Source organism: Protomyctophum bolini (assembly GCF_963924005.1).
Source record: "Protomyctophum bolini genome assembly, chromosome: 8".
NCBI lineage: Eukaryota > Metazoa > Chordata > Actinopteri > Myctophiformes > Myctophidae > Protomyctophum > Protomyctophum bolini.
In genome coordinates this window covers 1,917,258-1,943,700 of record NC_137869.1, presented here as the reverse complement: position 1 = coordinate 1,943,700, position 26,443 = coordinate 1,917,258, and the positions used below count along the sequence as shown (strand labels likewise).

At 44.7% G+C, this 26,443-nt stretch overlaps 1 protein-coding gene across 1 annotated transcript in view; it reads right to left on the bottom strand.

The window, feature by feature from the left end:
• Positions 1-26,180, bottom strand: part of LOC308319533 (desmoglein-2.1-like) — a gene marked incomplete at its 3' end in the record, with an annotated part of 59,255 nt that extends 33,075 nt beyond the window's left edge. Inside the window, exon 1 of the mRNA XM_080769638.1 lies at positions 25,860-26,180. Within this exon, the coding sequence (XP_080625764.1) occupies positions 25,860-25,898 (39 nt within the window). The 5' untranslated portion in view covers positions 25,899-26,180. The remainder of the gene's footprint in view (positions 1-25,859) is intronic.
• Between the last annotated feature and the right edge of the window lie 263 nt (positions 26,181-26,443).

Sequence of the window (26,443 nt, the reverse complement as noted above, 5' to 3'; positions counted from 1 at the left end):
GTCCAGACTGCTCCAGACCGTACTGAATAACTGATGTCGTGTGGGAGTCCAGACTGCTCCAGACCGTACTGAATAACTGATGTCGTGTGGGAGTCCAGACTGCTCCAGACCGTACTGAATAACTGATGTTGTGTGGGAGTCCAGACTGCTCCAGACCGTACTGAATAACTGATAGCTTACATAATGTCTTGAGGCTCGGACTGAAGTCTAAGACATACAGGTCACCAGGTGTTTTGGTTCCTCCAAAGAGGACGACGCGGTCTCCCAGCATGCAACAGCACATATTAAACATCCTATGTGGGCGTTTCCCCTTGGGCTCAACCTTCTTCCAGGAGAAGGTCTCTGGACTGAATTTCCACACATCGTTAAAGTACTGGTTCCAGTTCCAGCCACCACATATGTACAGCTCTCCATTGTAGGTAAAGGCTGAATGATCATCACGTCCTTCTGGTAGAAGCTGTGTAGAAGGTGTGTCCAGCCAGAGGTTGGTCTCTGTGTCAAACACTCTGATGGTGTTGTAGGTCTGACCTCTCCAGCCTCCAAATACAAACATCTTTGTCCCGATGATGGTAGCAGAGTGACCGCCTGAAACAGGAGATGGAGTTCCTCTGGTGTTAATTAAAGTCCAGACCATTGTGGTGGTGTCCAACTTGTAGATGTCATTAGTGGGTCCAGTCTGGGTTTCTCCTCCATAAATATACATGACCTTCCCCAAAACACAGGCTGAGTGGTTCCTCCTCTCCTTTGGAACGGTTCCAGAAACCTGTGGTTTGAACCATCTGTGGGCGTCGACATCAAATGCATAAAGAACATTGCCGTAAGGATATCCTCCCCAGAGTTAGACAATATCTTCAATCAGCACAGCTGTGTGGTGCCGGCGCCTGGAGGGAACCTCAAGGTGAGGTTCTCCTGTTCCAGGGGTCACTGGGGTCAACCTCCTCCAGCATAAAGACATAGTGTTGAAGACCTTAACTTCAATGTGATCTCTTCCCCACTGGTTTCCGTCTCCTCCAAAGCAGTAGATCTCGTGTCCGACCACCACAGCAGCCTGGTCCTTCCTATGTTCTCCTTCCAGATGTATCGTCCAGTGAAACATTTCACAGCAGCTCCACCGTCAATGAGTGTTGACAACTAGTTTACAGATGAACTTGTTAGGATGAAAGGCAGCTCGGTTTCCTCGTTGCAAGTCTCTAACTGATGTTTAGAGTATCGGACGAGGCTTTATAAAGAACAATTACACCGTTGTGATGTCATTGCATGATTGCATCATAATGTAGGATGGCTAATATGGTCACGCAAGTTCCTACCTGGAAGGAGGAGTGAAATCGCCTGATGCGCTTTTGAGCAACTTAATGCAAGTGGATGGAAGGAGAACTCGGATGCCAACTCTATTCATATATACTCTAAGGGACAGACGCATGTTGTCTCAGTAAGACAGCCCCTCCCCCCTCTCCACAAGGTGGGGCTGAGTGCAGCAAAGCATCATGGTCATTGTAGTCTGGACTACATGTTGTCTCAGTGAGACAGCCCCTCCCCCCCTCTCCGCGAGTGCAGCAAAGCAAGGAGCAGTTGTTTCTAGGGTTGTAACGATATAGTAACTGCATCGAAAAAATCTATTTTAATTTCATGAACCGGTTGGAATAACGTGTTCCTTCCACGCGCTATACGTCCAACCAGGGAAACTCCCCCCCTGTCAGGTGTAAAAGGAGCAACTTGGGACACTCGGGCATGAAGGAAGCATGAGTTCATGTCCGTTGCTCTCCCCAGGTTGGCGGAGGGTGTGTAGAGCCCTGCAGGATCACATTAGATGATTGACACGGGTGTGAAAAAATGGGTTATACAAGATCGTGGGATAAAAGTTATAGAAGAGAAACCTCTCATCTTCATATTTAATCTTCTTTTGTGATCATACTACATGTGTAACACAAAAGCATTGGCTTTCAGAAGCACTTTGCCCTGGGCTACAACATTGAGTACATGTGTACACATCCTCTAAGCTTGCGACACACACGCACTGTGTTGCAACCCAGCCATGCATCATGCATAGTTACATACATACATACAGGCTTCCACATGCGCCTGGCGTTTTGACCAGTTTAATGGCGGCAACATTAAAACTTTTATTAGCATCTCGATTGATTGACGGTTTGACACGCATGCGGTGGAAGAATACCAGACGACTCGCCCCTTTACCAACTCGCCCCCGCGAAATGTGTTAACCCATTCTGACCTGAGATCAGATTCATATGAGGTTTCCACTGGACACACACTGGTCTGATTAACCCATTCTGACCTGAGATCAGATTCATACGAGGTTTCCACTGGACACACACTGGTCTGATTAACCGCCATGTACATTACATACAATTATGCCCGTGGATATACAGAGTGAACTTAACAATGATAAATTAATATGATAATACCTTTTAAATAATCACCGACATGAATTATGTTTGTTATTTACTTCGGTATACTCTGTTTTTTGGGGTTTTTTTAATCTTTATCCCACCATTTTGTAACCCATTTTTCACCCCTGTGTCAATCATCTAATGTGATCCTCAGCTCTACACACCCTCCACCAACCTAGTCCCCATATATGTGGGACAAGGGGAGACCAACCTAGTCCCCATATATGGGGGACAAGGGGAGACCAACCTAGTCCCCATATATGGGGGACAAGGGGAGACCAACCTAGTCCCCATATATGGGGGACAAGGGGAGAGCAACGGACTTGAACTCATGCTTCCTTCATGCCTGAGTGTCCAAGTTGCTCCTTTACACCTGACAGGGGGGAGTTTCCCTGGTTGGACGTAGCGCGTGGAAGGAACACGTTATTCCAACCAGTTCCTTTCCCCTCCATCAGGCGCCCCGGCTGGCCAGGGGGAGGCAGTATAGAGACCAGTTCCTTTCCCCTCCATCAGGCGCCCCGGCTGGCCAGGGGGAGGCAGTATAGAGACCAGTTCCTTTCCCCTCCATCAGGCGCCCCGGCTGGCCAGGGGGAGGCAGTATAGAGACCAGTTCCTTTCCCCTCCATCAGGCGCCCCGGCTGGCCAGGGGGAGGCAGTATAGAGACCAGTTCCTTTCCCCTCCATCAGGCGCCCCGGCTGGCCAGGGGGAGGCAGTATAGAGACCAGTTCCTTTCCCCTCCATCAGGCGCCCCGGCTGGCCAGGGGGAGGCAGTATAGAGACCAGTTCCTTTCCCCTCCATCAGGCGCCCCGGCTGGCCAGGGGGAGGCAGTATAGAGGCCAGTTCCTTTCCCCTCCATCAGGCGCCCCGGCTGGCCAGGGGGAGGCAGTATAGAGACCAGTTCCTTTCCCCCCCATCAGGCGCCCCGGCTGGCCAGGGGGAGGCAGTATAGAGACCAGTTCCTTTCCCCCCCATCAGGCGCCCCGGCTGGCCAGGGGGAGGCAGTATAGAGACCAGTTCCTTTCCCCTCCATCAGGCGCCCCGGCTGGCCAGGGGGAGGCAGTATAGAGACCAGTTCCTTTCCCCCCCATCAGGCGCCCCGGCTGGCCAGGGGGAGGCAGTATAGAGACCAGTTCCTTTCCCCCCCATCAGGCGCCCCGGCTGGCCAGGGGGAGGCAGTATAGAGACCAGTTCCTTTCCCCTCCATCAGGCGCCCCGGCTGGCCAGGGGGAGGCAGTATAGAGACCAGTTCCTTTCCCCCCCATCAGGTGCCCCGGCTGGCCAGGGGGAGGCAGTATAGAGACCAGGATTATAATCGGTATACTCTGTTGATGTTCTGCACACCTGGACACACTGCCTGGGATCCAGGGTTATAGGGTTCAGGCGGTGAAAAGGTTTTTGTTGAGACAGATCAACATTCAATCTGGAGAACTGAACTCTGCCGCGGGGCTACAAACACGTCAGGCATTCGTCTGTGCGTGCTTATTGCGACACACAAGCCGCTGTGCTGAAAAAGCCCCAGCAATGTGTTACATACACACACGCACGGCGGCTTATAGGCCGCGCCTCGCGGATGTGGTGAACTTGAACTCTCATGGCTGAAACAAAAGCTAAACCACCAATTAACCCATTCTGACCTGAGATCAGATTCATACGAGGTTTCCACTGGACACACACACACTGGTCTGATTAACCTCATTCTGACCTGAGATCAGATTCTATAAAAATGTCAGTCGTTTTTCGATTTTTTCAAAAAAATAGCAGACCTACAAGCTCGTAGCGCGCCACTCGGTGGCGCGCTATGAGCTTGTAGATCTGCTATTTTTTCAATAGCTAAAGCATAACACGATGCTAACGCCAAAACGGGTTCCCGTTCAGAATGTGTTAACAACAAAGTGAGTCACACTCACACGTTACTCTCGGTGACTAAACCCTCCGTCATGCAGTCTTTTCGGCGTCGTCTGCGGCGTTGTGAATTTTACGATGGGTGTGAATTTTACGAGAGGAATTCAAAGACACTTAATATTCTCACTATTCATTTCAGTCCAACGTTCTGCCAGGCCGACCTGCGGCGGCTGTTCCTAGTTTATACCGTGTGTCATTATCTGACAATTATACCTGGTTTTACTGGAGTCGTTTCAAATGAACCGGAGTCGTTCCAACAACATTGATCTCCATCTCTCTGCCCTGTTTTACTCACACTAAACCCAAGCGTTTAGGTTATAAACTGTTTTAAACACATCATTTGTAACACTTTTTAAACGTGTCACAGTGTTTAGATTATAAACAGGAGAACGTGTTTAATCGCCCGTAACACTTTTTAAACGCATAAATGTTTTTTGTTTTTACAATCAAAGTCAGTCATATAGGTGATTAGAATTCAAACACATGCACTAAACCCAAGCATTTAGGTTAGAAACTGTTTTAAACACATATTTGTAACACTTTTTAAACGTGTCACAGTGTTTAGATTATAAACAGAAGAACATGTTTAATCCCTGTAACACTTTTTAAACACATAAACGTGTTTAGTTTTTACAATCAAAGTCAGTCATATAGGTGATTAGAATTCAAACACATGCACTAAACCCAAGCGTTTAGGTTATAAACACTTATTTGTAACACTTTTTAAACACATAAACGTGTTTAGTTTTTACAATCAAAGTCAGTCATATACAGTAGGTGTTTAGAATTCAAACACTAGGTGTTCTCGTGAGGTGTTTGAGTGAACTCGTGTTCCACTGTATTTTATGACCATTATTAATAATCATTTGGTATTTTATTATTACACACATGGTGTTTAGGTTTATACGCGTCACATGTTCCAGGGATTTACAGTGATATACTCTCTTCCCATCAACTTTTATGGCCCGCAAACGTGTTGCTGTGAGACAGTCAGTCACGCAAGATTAACATTCCACCAGTCGTGCCAGCTACAGCTCCAGGGCACCACTAGGTCTAGCCAGGGCCAGCAGTGTGCCAGCTCTACAGGGCACCAGTGTGCCAGCTCTACAGGGCACCAGTGTGCCAGCTCTACAGGGCACCAGTGTGCCAGCTCTACAGGGCACCAGTGTGCCAGCTCTACAGGGCACCAGTGTGCCAGCTCTACAGGGCACCAGTGTGCCAGCTCTACAGGGCACCAGTGTGCTCTCATGTTTCACGTCAGTAAAAGTGTCGATAGTACAAAATAATTGGCATTGGAATTAAATGAATACTTAACCCATTTAGACCTGGGAACGATTCTGCAAATGTCTTCTAAAATCCTGACTGTTTTCTTGAAAAAGCTATGTTTCTATGTGTCAGTCGTTCTCAAACACTTGTCATGTCACTTTTCACGATTCTTCAAAAATAGCAGACCTACAAGCTCGTAGCTATGAGCTTGTAGATCTGCTATTTTTCAATAGCTAAAGCGTAACATAATGCTAACACCAAAAGGGGTTCCCGCCCAACATGGGTTAAAGTACCAAAGTTAAAAGTAGTAATCATGCATAGTAATGTCCCCATTTCACAAGGTATCACATGTTTATAACATGTATTAAAATATTTTGATAATAGCAGATCCACGAGCTCACAACACATTGTGAGCTCGTGGATTGGCTGTTTTCAAATTGCCAAAGTATAATACCGTTATGAGCTATGAGCTATGAGCTATGAGCCAAAGTATAATACCGTATGCTAAGTGATGGTTCATTTATACTTTCTAATAATATTTAAAAGCTGCAAAGTAACTAGACTAAAGCTTTCATATGATTGCAGTGGAGCAGAAGTATATTCTGTAGAAGTAAAACGTTCCACACGTCCCAGACTCTTCTCCCTTCTCTACAACACCCTGGACAACGCTCCACACGTCCCAGACTCTTTTCCCTTCTCTAAAACACCCTGGACAACGCTCCACACGTCCCAGACTCTCCTCCCTTCTCTAAAACACCCTGGACAACGCTCCACGCGTCCCAGACTCTTCTCCCTTCTCTAAAACACCCTGGACAACGCTCCACACGTCCCAGACTCTTCTCCCTTCTCTAAAACACCCTGGACAACGCTCCACGCGTCCCAGACTCTTCTCCCTTCTCTAAACCACCCTGGACAACGCTCCACACGTCCCAGACTCTTCTCCCTTCTCTAAAACACCCTGGACAACGCTCCACACGTCCCAGGCTCTTCTCCCTTCTCTAAAACACCCTGGACAACGCTCCACACGTCCCAGACTCTTCTCCCTTCCCTAAAACACCCTGGACAACGCTCCACTCGTCCCAGACTCTTCTCCCTTCTCTACAACACCCTGGACAATGCTCCACACGTCCCAGACTCTTCTCCCTTCTCTACAACACCCTGGACAACGCTTCACACGTCCCAGACTCTTCTCCCTTCTCTAAAACACCCTGGACAACGCTCCACACGTCCCAGACTCTTCTCCCTTCTCTACAACACCCTGGACAACGCTCCACACGTCCCAGACTCTTCTCCCTTCTCTAAAACACCCTGGACAACGCTCCACACGTCCCAGACTCTTCTCCCTTCTGGCTCTAAAACTATGGAATGCACTTCCCATTACAGTCAGAACTGCAGCCTCACTCCCAATCTTCCGCCGTAGTCTGAAAACCCACCTTTTCAGACTCCATCATGGCCCGTAGCACTTACCCCACCCCCTTAGATAGCACTTAATGTAGACTTCGATAGCATTTTATACAGACTTACTGTATAGCATGTTATGTAGACGGCACTAGAATTGTATCTAGTAATGGCATTTTATACAGTAGTATATATGTATAGTATAGATATTCCACCGTTCAGAGCTTATACGTATGTTCCATGATAACTACTTTCATTATGTGATGTATGGCATGTTTTTGCTTAATGTAAATCACTCTGGATTAAGAGCGTCTGATGAATACCTAAATTGTAAAACACATCAATCATTATGGATGGCTGGAGGTTGAAGGTTCACCCTATCATTTGGTTTTAGGGAACAGAAACGTCACATGGCATGAGATGGATGGTGTGAACGCGGAGGGTGTGGTGGGCAGAGGAATGTCCTCCTTTATGCCAGAAGTAGTTTATCCCAGTAGCTAAAAAAAGTGTGTGAAAGAAGAGCATTATTTATTATTTCTTTGCTGACTCATGACTTTCACTCCACAACAGACATGTTGTCCTTTTGCCTGTGCTAGTACACACACACACACACACACACACACACACACACACACACACAGACACAGACACAGACACAGACACAGACACACACACACACACACAGAGACACACGCACACACACGCACACACACACAGTGCACACACAGTGCACACACACACACACACACACACACAGACACAGACACACAGACACACACACCTTAATGTTCTCCCTTATTGAGTTGGTATTTTATTTTGACTTGACAATGTCTGAAGCAGATCTTTCCCCACATTTAAGCTGTTTTATCAGCTCTGTGGGATTTTTGCAGTGGCGTTTAATCGTGTCTGTTCAGACAGTACGTTCTAGTGACCTTTAGCCTCTTCAGGCTAAAGGTCGTTTCTCACGGGGAGCGAGTTGTCGTCTGGATCAGCGACAGGTCTGCTCCTATTTATAGGTTATAGGTACCCAATGATGCACTCTTATTTTACCACCATTTCAAAAAGATTTTCTAGACGTGTCACGGCTTGAGATAAAATGACAGGTTAGAGACTCTTTCGCCGCGTACTGCCACAGGAATGTTGTTTAATCTTTAAAGCACCTGGAATACTGAGGAAAATAAACACCTCATTTACATGATGCCTCTCGCCACACGGTTCACTTTGAGTGGGTTATTGATATTAAAGAGAATACATCACACACACACACACACACACACACACACACACACACACACACACACACACACACACACACACACACACACACACACACACAGGACAAACATGCAAACACAGGAAGGACTATACTGTCATAGCGTCTCCCCCAGACACGGGATCTAATGCAAACTGGTGTCAAAGGTCAAGACAGACAGACAGACAGATCATACACACTAAACCCAAGCGTTTAGGTTTTAAACAGTTTTAAACACATAATTTGTAACACTTTTTAAACGTGTCACAGTGTTTAGATTATAAACAGAAGAACATGTTTAATCCCTGTAACACTTTTTAAACACATAAACGTGTTTAGTTTTTACAATCAAAGTCAGTCATATAGGTGTTTAGAATTTGAACACTAGGTGTTCTCGTGAGGTGTTTGAGTGAACTCGTGTTCTACTGTATTGTATGAATATTAATAAACACTTGGCATTTTATTATTACACACATGGTGTTTAGGTTTAAACGCGTCACATGTTCCAGGGATTTACAGTGTAAGCCAACTCCATTGGCAGACTATGAATGGAATTGTTAAGGTGAATAAACCACACCCCCAGAAACCTAAAACCTTGCTGTAGTCGTCGTGAACGTCAGAAGCCACATTATGAGCACCGTTTCAACACAATTAAGTCAGTCTATCATCACCTTAAGGTAAGAATATAATCGAGGTTTAACGGAATGATGCCTCAGCAGGATGGGGGGAAAAACTAAACGACAAAACAACACAAAATTATGGTAACGATGTCTTTACAAGTCTGACATTGATCAGAGCACTGTAGTTCATTCAGAACAGCACTGTAAATCCATGTAAAAACATGTGACGCGTTTAAACCTAAACACCATGTGTGTAATAATAAAATGCCAAATGTTTATTAATGGTCATAAAATACAGTAAGAACACGAGTTCACTCAAACGCCTCACGAGAACACCTAGTGTTTGAATTCTAAACACCTATATGACTGACTTTGATTGTAAAAACTAAACACGTTTATGTGTTTAAAAAGTGTTACGGGCGATTAAACATGTTCTCCTGTTTATAATCTAAACACTGTGACACGTTTAAAAAGTGTTACAAATTATGTGTTTAACCCATTCTGACCGGGCACCCATTTTGGTGTTAGCATCATGTTATGCTTTACCTATTGAAAAATAGCAGATCTACAAGCTCATATCGCGCCACCGAGTGGCGCGATACGAGCTTGTAGGTCTGCTATTTTTTAAAAATTCGAAGAACGACTGACATTTTTAGAATCTGATCTCAGGTCAGAATGGGTTAATCAGACCAGTGTGTGTCCAGTGGAAACCTCGTATGAATCTGATCTCAGGTCAGAATGGGTTAAAACAGTTTATAACCTAAACGCCTGGGTTTAGTGTGAGAACACAGCTGTGCTCTTATAGTAATAATACTTATACTAATACCAAGAAAGTGGATCATATCAGTCTGGACAGGAACCCCCTTTTGATGTTTTTAAGCATTATATGTTAGACTTTAGCTGTTGAAAAATAGCAGATCTACAAAGCTCGTAGCGCGGCACCGAGTGCCGCTGCAATAAACTGCAGTTGTCTGATCAACGTATACGTCACATTTTACAACGTTTACGTTGTAAAGACATCGTTACCATCGTTTTGTTTCGTTTTGTTGTTTATTTTTTCCCCCAATCCTGCTGAGACATCATTCCATTAAACCCCGATATATTCTTAAAGGAGAATTCCATACTAGAAGGCTTTCTTACCTTTCTTTGTAGTTGTTACGTCCCCATCAAAGAGGTCCAGGTGTTTTTTGTGCAAAAGCTCCTTATTGGCTATTTTCCCTACCATAAGCCGTCAATGAATTGCATTGAATTGAATGGGAATTGAATGGGGGGTGTTGTGCTAATTCGCTTATTTCCATCGAAATAAGTAGTAAAGTGTGCCACTTGGGATATTATTTACATTATGAAGAGAGGATATATACAAAAAACATATAATTTCGAGCGATGGAAATAAGCGAATTAACACAACACCCCATACATCCCATTCAATTCAATGCACTTCATTGAGGGCTTATGGTAGGGGAAACAGCCAATAAGGAGCTTTTGCACAAAATAACACCTGGACCTCTTTGGTGGGGACGTAACGACTACAAAGAAAGGTAAGAAAGCCTTTTAGTATGGAATTCTCCTTTAACGTGATACTAGTTGAATCATTGAATATTATTCTTTTAACCGCAAACGTTTTTAACTAAAAATCTTCGCTTCTTTGGGGGGTCCCGACTCCCTGGAACTTTTTTATTTTTCAGATGGGGGTCTGCGGCCAAATACAGATAATTTCTGGGGGTCCTTGACATGAAATAGTTTGAAAACCACTGAAATGTGGTCATGTCAAAACTGTCATGATTTAGAAGACATTTTGTAGAATCCATGGTTTCCGGTCTAAATGGGTTAGTTCTTTTATCTTTACACACGGGCTCCCTGTCTGTCAAAGAATGGGTTTCAAATGAATACTACTGTATGTTAGATGTTCTGTTCAGCACGTTGTTTTTCATTGTTTAATACACACGCGTCTCGGGCTCTCGCCAACTTGCCTTCTGGCACTAATGTGTTTCTGCCAGTGAGAGATGTCTGTGAGAGCCGATTAACCCATTCTGACCTGAGATCAGATTCAGACGAGGTTTCCACTGGACACACACTGGTCTGATGAACCCATTCTGACCTGAGATCAGATTTTAAAAAATGTCAGTCGTTCTTCGATTAAAAAAAAAATAGCAGACCTACAAGCTCATAGCGCGCCACTCGGTGGCGCGCTATGAGCTTGTAGATCTGCTATTTTTCAATAGCTAAAGCATAACATGACGCTAACACCAAAAATGGGTTCCCGGTTCAGAATGGGTTAAATGACACAGTCTCCCATGCAGAGACACAGTGATGCTCCGTTATGGAAAGCTTCAATGTGTCCCTTTTGTCGGATAAGAAATATCTGACAGCAGCACTCACAACAAAAATGAGTTTTTGAGCGTATTCATTATGATTCACATCTCGTTCACACCTACGTTAGATCAGATAAAGAAGATGAGGTTGGCCATAATTGTACACACACTACAATAGAGGACTGTGTAGTCTTAACCCATTCTGAACGGGAACCCATTTTGGTGTTGGCGTCATGTTATGCTTTAGCTATTGAAACATAGCAGATCTACAAGCTCATAGCGCGCCACCGAGTGGCGCGCTATGAGCTTGTAGGTCTGCTATTTTTGAAAAATCGAAGAACGACTGACATTTTTTTAATCTGATCTCAGGTCAGAATGGGTTCATCAGACCAGTGTGTGTCCAGTGGAAACCTCGTATGAATCTGATCTCAGGTCAGAATGGGTTAAGGTTGGGGTTGGGCGGACAATTGATAGCCTACGTAATTGATACTAGGCTACGTGATCGCATATTTATGTAATTGCAGCGTATCATGCAAAGTAAGAGTCCAATTTCCCTGTACAGCAGTAAGAGTGCATCTGTGTAACCCTGACGAGAATAATAATAATAATAATAACCCATTCTGACCTGAGATCAGATTCATACGAGGTTTCCACTGGACACACACTGGTCTGATGAACCCATTCTGACCTGAGATCAGATTCATACGAGGTTTCCAATGGACACACACACTGGTCTGATCATAACCCATTCTGACCTGAGATCAGATTCATACGAGGTTTCCACTGGACACACACACACACACTGGTCTGATTAACCCATTCTGACCTGAGATCAGATTCATACGAGGTTTCCACTGGACACACACTGGTCTGATCATAACCCATTCTGACCTGAGATCAGATTCATACGAGGTTTCCACTGGACACACACACACTGGTCTGATTAACCCATTCTGACCTGAGATCAGATTCATACGAGGTTTCCACTGGACACACACTGGTCTGATGAACCCATTCTGACCTGAGATCAGATTCTAAAAAATGTCAGTCGCTCTTCGATTTTTCAAAAAATAGCAGACCTACAAGCTCGTAGCGCGCCACTCGGTGTAGATCTGCTATTTTTCAATAGCTAAAGCTAATAACATGATGCTATAACACCAAAATGGGTTCCCCGTTCAGAATGGGATATAATAGTGCATCCGTGTAACCCTGACGAGAATAACGTCACCATGGAAACTATGCTCACATAATAACTCATAGGGTTATTAATTATTACGCATAAATGATCTATGAAATGCACAGAATCTCTGTCTGTCTGTGTCTTTAACCCATTCTGACCGGGCACCCATTTTGGTGTTGGCATCATGTTATGCTTTAGCTATTGAAAAATAGCAGATCTACAAGCTCATATCGCGCCACCGAGTGGCGCGATACGAGCTTGTAGGTCTGCTATTTTTGAAAAATTCGAAGAACGACTGACATTTTTAGAATCTGATCTCAGGTCAGAATGGGTTCATCAGACCAGTGTGTGTCCAGTGGAAACCTCGTATGAATCTGATCTCAGGTCAGAATGGGTTAAATGCTGCATTTATATAGAGCCTCAAAGCGTTGCAACCCTCAACTTGTTTCAGCACAGGGCCAACAAAACAAACACGCATGGGCCCTATTCTCCAAGCACGGGTAGGCACAGATGTTAGACAAAAGAGACGTCCTATACACACTAAACCCAAGCGTTTAGGTTTTAAACAGTTTTAAACACATCATTTGTAACACTTTTTAAACGTGTCACAGTGTTTAGATTATAAACAGAAGAACATGTTTAATCCCTGTAACACTTTTTAAACACATAAACGTGTTTAGTTTTTACAATCAAAGTCAGTCATATTATATAGGTGTTTAGAATTTGAACACTAGGTGTTCTCGTGAGGTGTTTGAGTGAACTCGTGTTCTACTGTATTGTATGAATATTAATAAACACTTGGCGTTTTATTATTAAACACATGGTGTTTAGGTTTAAACGCGTCACATGTTCCAGGGATTTACAGTGTATAGTATACTGATTGGTATGTCCCACAAATCATGCGTATAGCTGTTATTCCAATAATTGCGAACGCTGTGAGCACTAAGTGAGCACTAACTATATACCAGTAAGACGCGCAAACGCGGGAAGCGAACGCAGCTCGTACATATTTGGGTTTTGGAGGTATAGCTGCTTTGGGGACTCCTTATATGGTTATGGCTGAGTCATGGTGTCGTATTGATGCAACACACTCCATATTTGGACGTAGCTCCATATATGGGCACAAAGGGGGGACACACGCACGCACGCATGCACAGACATGATCTGCTAGGTCTCATAGTAAGTGCTCACTGCGTTCGCAATGAGACCCTGCAGATCATGTCTGTCTGTCTGTCTGTCTGTGTGTCCCGCTTTTGTGCCCATATATGGAGCTGAGTGATTTGTTTGTGATTGATTGCAACACACTCCATATTTGGACGTATAGCTGCTTTGGGGACTCCTTATATGGTTATGGCTGAGTCATGGTGACATGAGTGTGATGGCGTGGTCCAACTTGTATTCCATTATTAGGCCATTTTGTGACTACACATTTTTTCCACAGGCCTGCACATCCACGCTGCCTGGCCCTCACATCTCCTCTCTCTCACGCAGGCACACAGAGCCCTGTCGGTATCAAACTTACATAAAATTAAAAAAATAATAATTTTAAATTTTTTAAAAAGTGCTGGCCAAAACTGTATGCGTGTCGATATTCAAAAACTTAAAAAGCTGGAAACATGCCAACGAACAAGTATAACTATGTTGCGTTCGCTTCCCGCGTTTGCGCGTCTTACTTGTAATAATAATAATGGCCCTTATATGGAGTTCCCTGATGTGGTCAATGTGATCACGGTCATGTGACAGACGGTCCTCTGAATACCATGACAAAGAGTACAGCCTTCAATCCTCTCATTCTTAACCCATTCTGACCTGAGATCAGATTCACACGAGGTTTCCACTGGACACACACTGGTCTGATTAACCCATTCTGACCTGAGATCAGATTAAAAAAATGTCAGTCGTTCTTCGATTTTTTAAAAATAGCAGACCTACAAGCTCGTATCGCGCCACTCGGTGGCGCGCTATGTGCTTGTAGATCTGCTATTTTTCAATAGCTAAAGCATAACATGATGCTAACACCAAAATGGGTTCCCGGTCAGAATGGGTTAAAACAGTGGCTGGCCGGGGTTACGTTTCATAAAACATAATTTGCTACCAAATGCCTTTTGGGTGTTATTTTTCTCACTGTATATCAGATGACGACGTTCAGCCTCTGCTCCCCTGGAGGGGATCAGGAGGCTGACACGTTGTGACAGACTGATGTGAGCGCAATTTGTCGGGTTGTCAGAGCATGTCTGAAATAAAATGTCGGAGCTGAAATCGACATGTAAATATGAAATAAATGCTTAAACATGTAGCTATAGGTGTAATGTTAGAGTCCACAGAAGACATGTAAATATGAAATAAATGCTTAAACATGTAGCTATAGGTGTAATGTTAGAGACCACAGAAGACATGTAAATATGAAATAAATGCTTAAACATGTAGCTATAGGTGTAATGTTAGAGTCCACAGAAGACATGTAAATATTAAATAAATGCTTAAACATGTAGCTATAGGTGTAATGTTAGAGACCACAGAAGACATGTAAATATGAAATAAATGCTTAAACATGTAGCTATAGGTGTAATGTTAGAGACCACAGAAGACATGTAAATATTAAATAAATGCTTAAACATGTAGCTATAGGTGTAATGTTAGAGACCACAGAAGACATGTAAATATGAAATAAATGCTTAAACATGTAGCTATAGGTGTAATGTTAGAGACCACAGAAGACATGTAAATATGAAATAAATGCTTAAACATGTAGCTATAGGTGTAATGTTAGAGACCACAGAATACATGTAAATATGAAATAAATGCCCAAACATGTAGCTAGGTGTAATGTTAGAGACCACAGAAGACATGTAAATATGAAATAAATGCTTAAACATGTAGCTATAGGTGTAATGTTAGAGACCACAGAAGACATGTAAATATGAAATAAATGCTTAAACATGTAGCTATAGGTGTAATGTTAGAGACCACAGAAGACATGTAAATATGAAATAAATGCTTAAACATGTAGCTATAGGTGTAATGTTAGAGTCCACAGAAGACATGTAAATATGAAATAAATGCTTAAACATGTAGCTAGGTGTAATGTTAGAGTCCACAGAAGACATGTAAATATGAAATAAATGCTTAAACATGTAGCTAGGTGTAATGTTAGAGACCACAGAAGACATGTAAATATGAAATAAATGCTTAAACATGTAGCTATAGGTGTAATGTTAGAGTCCACAGAATACATGTAAATATGAAATAAATGCTTAAACATGTAGCTATAGGTGTAATGTTAGAGTCCACAGAAGACATGTACATATGAAATAAATACTTCAATGACTTTGCCTCGGACAGAAGCTGTCACATCATTTATTATCTCTGTCACACCTCATGCAAAACCGTTACTTTTCAGGATTCTAATTGAAAAACTCCAAAAACAGCAGATCTACAAGCTCGACGCGTGACTCGTTTTGCACCACGTTTAGGGCTTGTGAATCTTCTACTTTTGGTATTTTCTGCGTGCCGCTGCACGTATGATGATGGGTACGGCGTTATTTCACGAGGAAAATAAAAACACAAAGTTAACCCATTCTGACCGGGCACCCATTTTGGTGTTAGCATCATGTTACGCTTTATGTATTGAAAAATAGCAGATCTACAAGCTCATATCGCGCCACCGAGTGGCGCGATATGAGCTTGTAGGTCTGCTATTTTTGAAAAATTCGAAGAACGACTGACATTTTTAGAATCTGATCTCAGGTCAGAATGGGTTAAACTATGTATATAAGAGGCTTCTGGCCGCCGACAACAACAACAGTACATGTGAGTTCACAAAGGATAAAGAGCAACTGGTGTTGATTTTGTCGACTAAAACTAAGACGAAAAATGTTCAAGAGACTACGACTAAAACTAAAACTAAATCAACAGTTAAATTATTCGAAGGAAGTACATGAGCTTGGGCGGGTCAGTTTGTGGAAATAAGATACAGCGGCCTGTACAGTTATCCTGGCGCATATATAATTATATCTGTTACATAATAATGAGCGTTGCGGCGGTTTAAAGGCCGCCGCGAGGAGCTAAACATGAGAGTAAGGAGACGCTTGTATATGACGCGCACGCAATGAATTCAGGTCCATTCCAGCTGTAAGTTTGACCGTTTATTCAGTCGCCACACGTAAGTCACAACAGTTCCCAGGCCTTTAGCTATAACTAAACGTGGTTGTTAAGGTGATAAAAGGTGCGTTTGATGCGGTCAAAAGAAATGTCTTCTCCCACGCTCACCTCCTCTCTCTGTCCAACTTCCCTCACCCAAGTGACAGGTAAACGCCATGAGCGCCCCAGCCCCCGTGACACGCCCACTATACCTGTGCACTATAGTGCCCGTTAAAGTGACATACCTTACGTCAATCATAATAGCACATTAGAATGCAAACACATTACGGCTCCTACGATGAGCATGTAATTGTTTGGTGAAATAACTCCCCTGGCTTAAACACTGAATAAACGATCATTCCTGGATTCTCTGTCTGGATTAAGCGAGCGACATAGAATCAATCAATCAACAATAATCACAAAGAGGGAAAAGTAATAATGTGACCAGATTTGCCATCGCGCATATTGGTTGTTCAGTTTGACCCACCAGTTTTGGAGATATGGCTTATAGAGTAATGTCTTGCAGAGAAACAGCGAGTTGAGAAAACAAGCTTGAAAGGTTCACTTCTGTGGTCTCTAACATTACACCTATAGCTACATGTTTAAGCATTTATTTCATATTTACATGTCTTCTGTGGTCTCTAACATTACACCTATAGCTACATGTTTAAGCATTTATTTCATATTTACATGTCTTCTGTGGTCTCTAACATTACACCTATAGCTACATGTTTAAGCATTTATTTCATATTTACATGTCTTCTGTGGTCTCTAACATTACACCTATAGCTACATGTTTAAGCATTTATTTCATATTTACATGTCTTCTGTGGTCTCTAACATTACACCTATAGCTACATGTTTAAGCATTTATTTCATATTTACATGTCTTCTGTGGTCTCTAACATTACACCTATAGCTACATGTTTAAGCATTTATTTCATATTTACATGTCTTCTGTGGACTCTAACATTACACCTAGCTACTGTACATGTTTAAGCATTTATTTCATATTTACATGTCTTCTGTGGTCTCTAACATTACACCTAGCTACATGTTTAAGCATTTATTTCATATTTAGCCTACATATCTATTTCAACTCTGACACTTATTTCAGACATGCTCTAGTATGTGAAGAGTCTGCCTGTGACATTGTGTACAGTATGACTGTTATTTATTATGACTCTACGGCACATTAGGAGTCCATCTAGTACTTGTTCTCAAATGTTTCATTTAAGAGACCCCCGTAACTCAAGAGTGTTCAAATGGAACCCGTCAGGGTTAGAGACCTATAGCCCACTGTAAATCCCTGGAACATGTGACGCGTTTAAACCTAAACACCATGGGCCTGATTCACAACGGCGTTTACGGTGATAACATGACGTGAAGCTAGCGGAAAGGCATTTACGTGGATTTCCCACATTAATTTGGAATTCATGGAAATGGCCGTGAACTTGACGCTCACGTACGTTGGTCGGAAACTCCGTCAATTCCCACGGGACGTCTTTAGGTGGCGGAGACGGCCCGACGGGAGACATTTGCGGAAGCATACACGTGAGATTTATTCAGAAGGCTTTAGTCTTCATGCTGAATCAATAAATTGTTCCCAAATCTCAGATAAAATATGTAGGCATGTGTCCCCATGACATATTGGTCGATCAGCACAAAATAAATGATAGCCTATATAATAAAAGCTGAGTGCACTTGTATGCCTAAATGCATGCATTTCCCATACAGAAACTGCCCCTGCAAGCCCGACACCTTTTTATTTATTCATTAGGATATTACTATAGCATGCGCGATTCGGCGATTGCGCTTCTCACTTGACAGCTTTCTACTCGCAGTGCAACGCGTTGTGAGCTTGTAGATCGGCTCTCGCGCATGTTAAAAAACAAACTCACAATTATAATAAGAACATATAGGCTTATCTGCATTCTGCACTACGAATCCAACATTGTTTAGTGTAGTAATGCCTGCAGTAGGCGGCAGGCCTATTGAAATTGTTTTGTTACGGAGCTCCTTGAGTCAGTTGACTGTCGGTCGGTGTGTGTGTGTGTGTGTGTGTGGGGTGGGGGGGGGGGCAGACAGCAGCGTGCTGCCGATCCGATTCACATTGGAAAATGAATGGGCTATATAGCCCTATATAAAAAATAGAAGACCACATTGACATTAGCCTGGGAGGCGGCCTTTTTTCCGACAGCATTCTAGCCGACGGGGGCAACGGTCTGCTCCGCAGCTCCACATTCGCTCATTTCGCTGCGATGCGAAAAAGCGATGATCCGACATGCGCTGCTCCCGTGCTTGCAAATATGAAGGACAGACTTTATAATCATGTATTGATATTGATCACATGCATGGATGCCACACACAGAATAGTTTAACTCACTGGATAAACTCACTGGATTATAATTTATTAAATTCTTCAGACAAGAGGATCCCAATTATTCACTTATTAATTTATATAGGCTATACTGTTCTTTATCGCGCAATGCCCCCCTCCCTCTCTCCCTCTCTCTCTCTCTCTCTCTCTCTCTCTCAAAAGACGACTTTTGCATTGACATAGGCCTATATCCGATATTTTAAATATCGGATAGCCTATGTTTTACCTCTGACTGCAAAGGTGTGAGTGCAGCACCCGCCTTGGTCCCGAACTTAATTCAATAAATTATAAAATTATATTGCTTCAGCAGCGGAGCACGCACCGTTGTGGTGCATGCTCCGCTGAAGCAATTATAATTTCCTTTGGTGTCCTTTGATGGATTGATGTCAGTTTGTACATATATAGTAGCCTACAGTGGCAATATACAATTGTGCAAAAACGACATAACATAAAAGCCCTAACTGTCCTGCTCCTACATGTGTAGAATTATTACATTAATAGAGTGCGGGCTATATTCATGCAGTGACCGCGGGCCGCGGCTGCCGCATAGTCTGCGGCTGCAAAGCCTTTTTTCTTTTTTTGACAGACCAAACTGCTGTCTGCTGAGTCATGCTTGAAGCCTTTTATGGTGCGATATGGGGCGTGGATCAATGCAAATGAGGTTGTCGGGTGCTTTTCCGATCACTTTGCACCCACTGCATTCAGTATGACATACACCTGCGATACGCCAGCGCACCTGTGGTACACACCACTCTCTGAATAACACGTCATCTCAACGTAGCTTGATCGGACGGATAAATACGATATCTGTTTCCGCCACAGTGTAACGGTGGCGTATTTGTTTTTAATGAATCAGGCCCCATGTGTGTAATAATAAAATGCCAAGTTTTTATTAATATTCATACAATACAGTAGAACACGAGTTCACTCAAACACCTCACGAGAACACCTAGTGTTCAAATTCTAAACACCTATATAATATGACTGACTTTGATTGTAAAAACTAAACACGTTTATGTGTTTAAAAAGTGTTAAGGCGATTAAACATGTTCTTCTGTTTATAATCTAAACACTGTGACACGTTTAAAAAGTGTTACAAATTATGTGTTTAAAACGGTTTATAACGGAGGGTTACACTCTCTGTAACCCAGGTTCTCTGAGTGGAGAGACTGGCTCTCCACTACATATTTTCAATATGTACGGGAACTGACCCCACAGGGCAGTGTTCATGGATATCTCTTTAAGACACATCTTCTATGGTGGCCCTGCCCAGATTCCAATCAGCGGGCTATTTAAGCCCCATCTGTGCAGTGCCACTTTGATTAATTCTTGATTGACACGCATTTCGGAGCGGCTCTTTTGTGGAGAGCCAGTCTCTCCACTCAGAGAACCTGGGTTACAGAGAGTGTAACCCTCCGTTCTCTATCGTGTTCGAGACTGGCTCTCCACTACATATTTTCAATATGTACGGGAACTCTCTAAGACACACCGCGAGGAAATAAGCAGACCAGCTGCCCCTGCGGCAGCCCGAGGCAGTTTAACCTGAATTCCGTCCGAGCCTATAAGTGGTGAGCGCCATGAGTCACAGGCGCTTGCCAAAACGCTCCAAAACTTCAGTATTCATACCAAGTAAGTAATACTCGTGGCCTAGGCGCAAGACGCCACCTAGGCTCAGCTGGCCCAGCATGATGCTAGGCCAGTGACCACCGGGGTGAAGGGCTGCTCAAGCCAGCCCGTCAGATGCCCGGCCGACCTGACCGGTCAAGGTGCTGGTGACCCTACCGCTGAGTAGCACGCAGGAGCGACTCCCACAGGGGGAGCGGATGCCACCACGTTCCATCGGTAGGACAAGGTGAATGTAGACAGAGTCGCCCATGTCACTGCTGTGTAGATCTCTGTCAGAGATACACCATTCTACAGCAACCAGGGGGCTGTTGTCCCATGGGCAGAGTGTGCCCGCCTTCCAGGCGACCCTGGCACTCCTGCCTGCTTGTCCCTGTTGGATCGCCCCTGTGATCCGGTGGGACAGTCCACCCTTCGACCATGGTCTACCCGAGCACTCTCTGATCAGGCCGTATGGTATAGAGTGCAGGGATTGGCGCCAGCACCACCTAGCCATTGCCATGTAGGAAGCGGCAGCCTCCTTCATGCACTGATAGGGACATTCTTGTGGCTGACACTGCTAACAACAAAAATGCTGTCCTGCGAGAAGCCACCCAAGTGTCCACGCTTAATTGGCTCATGCCGCAAGGCAGACAGTACCACCTCCCGTGGGGGGGCTGCCGACCTAATGTGCGAGCACCCGGTACACCGTGGTCTCCCTCAGCCCTAAGGGGCGGAGGCACCAGCTGGCTCACTGCCAAGAGATGCCAGCCAGCAAACTAGTGCTGTGGGATCCAACAAACGGGCACCGGTCACGAGGACGTCCCACGCCAACATCCGTGGATGTACTCAAGAACGACGCAGGAGCGCAAAGTACCAACAAACTGGCCAGATGGAGATCCAGGATCACCGGAAACGACAATGGAGGGCTCGTCTGAGGACGACCTCGAGAGAGCTACAACCCATGACATGGTGGAACCTACTCAGGGGTCCACCTGAATTGACCGCCACTGTCTCGAGAGACAGCATGTGGGGGCTGGGTATCCTGAACTGTCAGGACTGAGGAGTGGGCTCGGTGTGCTGAGCACCTCTAGCCATACCCCGCCGGTTGGCCCTGGAATTGTTTGTTTACGCTCTCTGCCGTGTGGTCTGGCCGGACCGCGGCGGCAACGATCAGCGACCGTAGATGGCCTCAGAGTACGCCGACTAGGTCAGCTCCTCTGGGTTCTACCCCGCTACCCGCCGCAACGGTTTACAGCCGCGATGATCAACCAGGAGGTTCACCGACGAGGTCGGTTTCGCTCGGGGTCTCACAGCGCTTCTGCAGCCAGGGAACCCAGGCTCCACCAACGAGGTCGGCTTCGCACTTGGGACCCTTTGGCCGCACCGAGCGCCGTCTCAAGGTTTCCCCCGACGAGCAGGTTTCACCAGGGAGCGGACGCACGGACCGAACGCCGTCTCAAGGTTTCCCCCGACGAGCAGGTTTCACCAGGGAGCGGACGCACGGACAAGACTGAGGCTTCCTCCGCGAGGCAGATTCGGCACTCAGTCTTGTTGCTGTTGTTGTTGGCTAGCTGCGCCTAGATAGCCATGACTTCGTGACTTCTCTGGATGAGAAGAGCTTTCTCTGTGGTTTCAGACCGGTAACCGGATTCTACCCCGCAGAGTCACACCTAGGTGCATAAACGGCTCGCCGTGACACACTGTACACTGTATCGTGTGCTCTGCCCGACAGCCACAGCACGCTCTGCTGTGTCACTGAGCCCGGCTCCACCGTGAAACTACACCACGGACGCATGAGCTGACCTCGTCAGCAATACGCCCTATAGTGTGATAATGGCTGAGATTCAGGCATACTTCCTGGCAGACCCAGCATGTCATGTCTATGTTACCAAACGTCGGACAGACACAGCATGTCCTGTCTGTGACAGAACTACACCACTGTCGCGTGAGCTGACACCCCGCCAGAAATACGACAGTATAGTGCGCTATGATGACTGCCCAACATAAAGGGAAACCTTCGACTGACCCAGCACGTTCTGTTTGTGTCACTGAACCCAGATCCACAATACCGAACTACATCACCGGGGTGTAAGCTGGCGCAACACCCACAATACATGTATTCATGTACTCTTTGTATGTCTATTTCATATGGACCCCAGGGAGATTAGCTGTCGCTTTGGCATCAGCTAATGGGGATCCATTCAGTAAACCATACCCTGTATAGTGTGCTCTAATGGCCGTCTGACCCCAAGGAATTGTGTTAGTCCCGAAAACTTTCACTAAATCCTTCTTTACAGACCTGTCCGTACCAGGCAGGGCAGGAAAGAGGTGGAGCTATAGCCTGAGCTTAGCTCGCCCAGCTCTGCCAACCTGGGACAAGGTTCAAGGTAGTCTTTATTTGTCTCTCTTGAGAAAACATTGTCTTGGAGACAGAGTCACAGCTGTATACAAATAGCATATACCCGTTCACATAAAAAATACATTTTTATGGGTCTGTCAGTGGAAACGACTGGTCTTTTGCCTCTAAAACAGGCGTGGCCCCTCCAGCTTCAGCTGGAAGGAAGAGACCATTCATACAGGAGGTCCTCATACCAGGGCCCCCGCAGGGCACACACTGGTCATGGCCATCCTCTGTGGGCGTGTGAGCTCCACATGCAGCCTGAGAAACCCCTGCTATTTCCATCTCCTCTTGTCTCTATATAGATATATTCATATGTATACCTATATATTATTTATTATATGTGTACCTATATATACATATATGTATACATCTTGTATTGTACACCATATTTTAACTGTTCGGAATGTGCTCCACAGGGAGTGGGCCCATAGTAATTGCTTGAACATGAGGGGTCATAATCTACCCTTTGCAGCTCACAATGCTGCATAAACGAATCAAGGCAACATGGTACCCTAAGACATCCCCATGACGCGGATTCTCAGTGTGCTCTCTCTTTGTTAGGACAGAGTCCCCAAATCAATGTCCACAGTTTGTTTTGTGTCACCAGCAGAGTTATGGACCTCTGGAAGAGGTTGTACATAAACTGCTCGGCCGCTCTGAGGCGCTCTAGCACAAAACAATCTGACATTAAGCACACTGGAGGCTTCCAAACTTTTGTATATCATACCAGTGGGCCTACAAGTCCACATGCATAGTGTGTTGTTGTAGCCATTATCATACTTATAATAATAACAATAATAATGAATTGCATTTTTATAGCGCTTTTCCAAGTGCTCAAGCGCTTTACAATGGTACATATATATATGCCTGTACTGTATTGTACAGACTGTACAATACATTGGTAGTGTATCAGCTTGCGTGATACACATACCTGTATGCTTGTATTGATACACACCGGTATATATATATATAAGCATATAAGTATATATTAACCAGAACCAATTGTGACAGAGTAAGCGATTTAATTGCAGCGCCTAACACGGTGGGTCATCTGGAGTTTTTGTCTCCTGATCTTTGAGCCACACCGCCCTCTTGTGAACCGTGAGGCACAGTGCAGTCTGGGCAGCCGTCCCTGACGAGCATACCTCCTACACTATGACGCTCACGTCAACCTGTCAATGAGGAAGTTGGAACACGCTGGAATTGTTTGTTTACACACTCTGCCGTGTGGTCTGGCCCGGACCGCGGCGGCAACGATCAGCGAACGTAGATGGCCTCAGAGTACGCCGACTGGGTCAGCTCCTCTAGGTTCTACCCCGCCAATCGCCGCCGCGGTGTACAGCTGCGATGATAGACCCGGAGGTCTCACCGCTTCTGCAGCCAGGGAACCAGGGCTCCGCCAACGTGGTCGGCTTCGCACTTGGCTTTGGCCACACCGAACGCCGTCTCCTAGTTTCCCCCAACGTGGTCGGGTTTCACTAGGGAACGGACGCACGGACCGAACGCCGTCTCAAGGTTTCCCCCAACGTGGTCGGGTTTCACCAGGGAACGGACGCACGGACAAGCTGAGGCTTCCTCCACTGTCTAGCGGATTAGGCCTGCAGCTTGTTGCTGTTGTTGTTTTTTTGTGGAGCTACGCGGCGCCCCGAGAGGAGTCGTCGAGACGACCAGCTCTCTTCTTACCTAGGTAAGTGGACTGTGTGCCACGCAGCTTCATGTTCTAAATATATATATTTATATATATATATGTTGTTTAATAGTGTCAAAACTGCTGAGATACACGAAACGTCTGCTCTCGTGGAAATCAAAAAATCTAAGTGGCACTGCACAGATGGGGCTTAAATAGCCCGCTGATTGGAATCTGGGCAGGGCCACCATAGAAGATGTGTCTTAAAGAGATATCCATGAACACTGCCCTGTGGGGTCAGTTCCCGTACATATTGAAAATATGTAGTGGAGAGCCAGTCTCGAACACGATAGAGAACCTAAACGCTTGGGTTTAGTGTACTGTGGTGACTGTGGTCATTCAGGGCTGTCTATGTATGGGTTTCTGGTATTAATATTGTCCACTCATTTTGTGTGTCTGTGGCAAAACCACACACGCACAGCTGTTCAAACCCTAACGTACTACCAGCAGGCAGACAGACATGTCATCTGAAGGAGCCTCTACACACTAAACCCAAGCGTTTAGGTTATAAACTGTTTTAAACACATATTTGTAACACTTTTTTGCACCACATTTTCACGACTTTTCAAAAATAGCAGAGCTACAAGTTCATAGCGCGCCACTCGGTGAGCTATTTTTCCAATAGCTAAAGTGTGACATTACGCTTGAAACACCAATAATGGGTTAATGGAAATGTTTTGGCGCTATAATCAGCTTTCCCTTTTGAGCGTTTGACGATACTCTGTTGTTGTTTTTATACATTTCTATCTAATAAACTATTCAATCAATCAATCAATCCAGGCAATTAAGACACACCTTATGCATAAAGAGACAAACAAAGATCATTGAATGATCACTGCTTTACTTAATCATGAGATTATTGAATGATCACTGCTTTACTTAATCATGAGATCATTGAATGATCACTGCTTTACTTAATCATGAGATCATTGAATGATCACTGCTTTACTTAATCATGAGATTATTGAATGATCACTGCTTTACTTAATCATGAGATTATTGAATGATCACTGCTTTACTTAATCATGAGATTATTGAATGATCACTGCTTTACTTAATCATGAGATTATTGAATGATCACTGCTTTACTTAATCATGAGATTATTGAATGATCACTGCTTTACTTAATCATGAGATTATTGAATGATCACTGCTTTACTTAATCATGAGATGTCTTTCTTTCTTTCTTTCCTTCTCCCTGCTTTAAAAAGCACTTTGAGCAGCATCATGTACAGTATGTATATATGAAAGTTGCATACGCATACATTTATCTTATTGTCATGAATAAAAAGAGACAGTAACTCACCATCACACTCAGATTCAGTAACACAATAATATAATCCATATTGCAGCAGCAGCAGCAGCGGCTGTGTGAACACGGTCTCTCTCACACACACGCACACACACACGCACACACACGGCTTTGGGCTATATTCCTTTCAGAGATCACCGCGGGTCACGCACACAGGTGGAATGAATCCAGTGCCACTCCCTCTCCTCTCCTCTCCTCTCCTCTCCTCTCTTACTGTATACAGTAAGAGGCTACAGTATAATAAATGTTAGGACAACAGGACAGGTCCTGACTGAGTGACGTCCTGACGCCAGACAGACAGACAGACAGACAGACAGACAGGCTGCTAGTTTGCCCACAACGCCAGGCGCAGCATTCCAGGCAGCATTCTCCTCTCTCTCTCTCTCTCTCTCTCTCTCTCTCTCTTTTTTCCTCTTCTCCCTGATCCTCCTCTCCTCTGAAGCTTCTTATATTGCCCCCCGCCCCCTCTCTCTCTCTCTGTCTCTGTCTCTCTCTCTCTCTCTCTCTGTCTCTGTGTCTCTCTCTCTCTCTCTCTCTGTCTGTCTCTGTCTCTGTCTGTCTCTCTCTCTCTCTGTGTG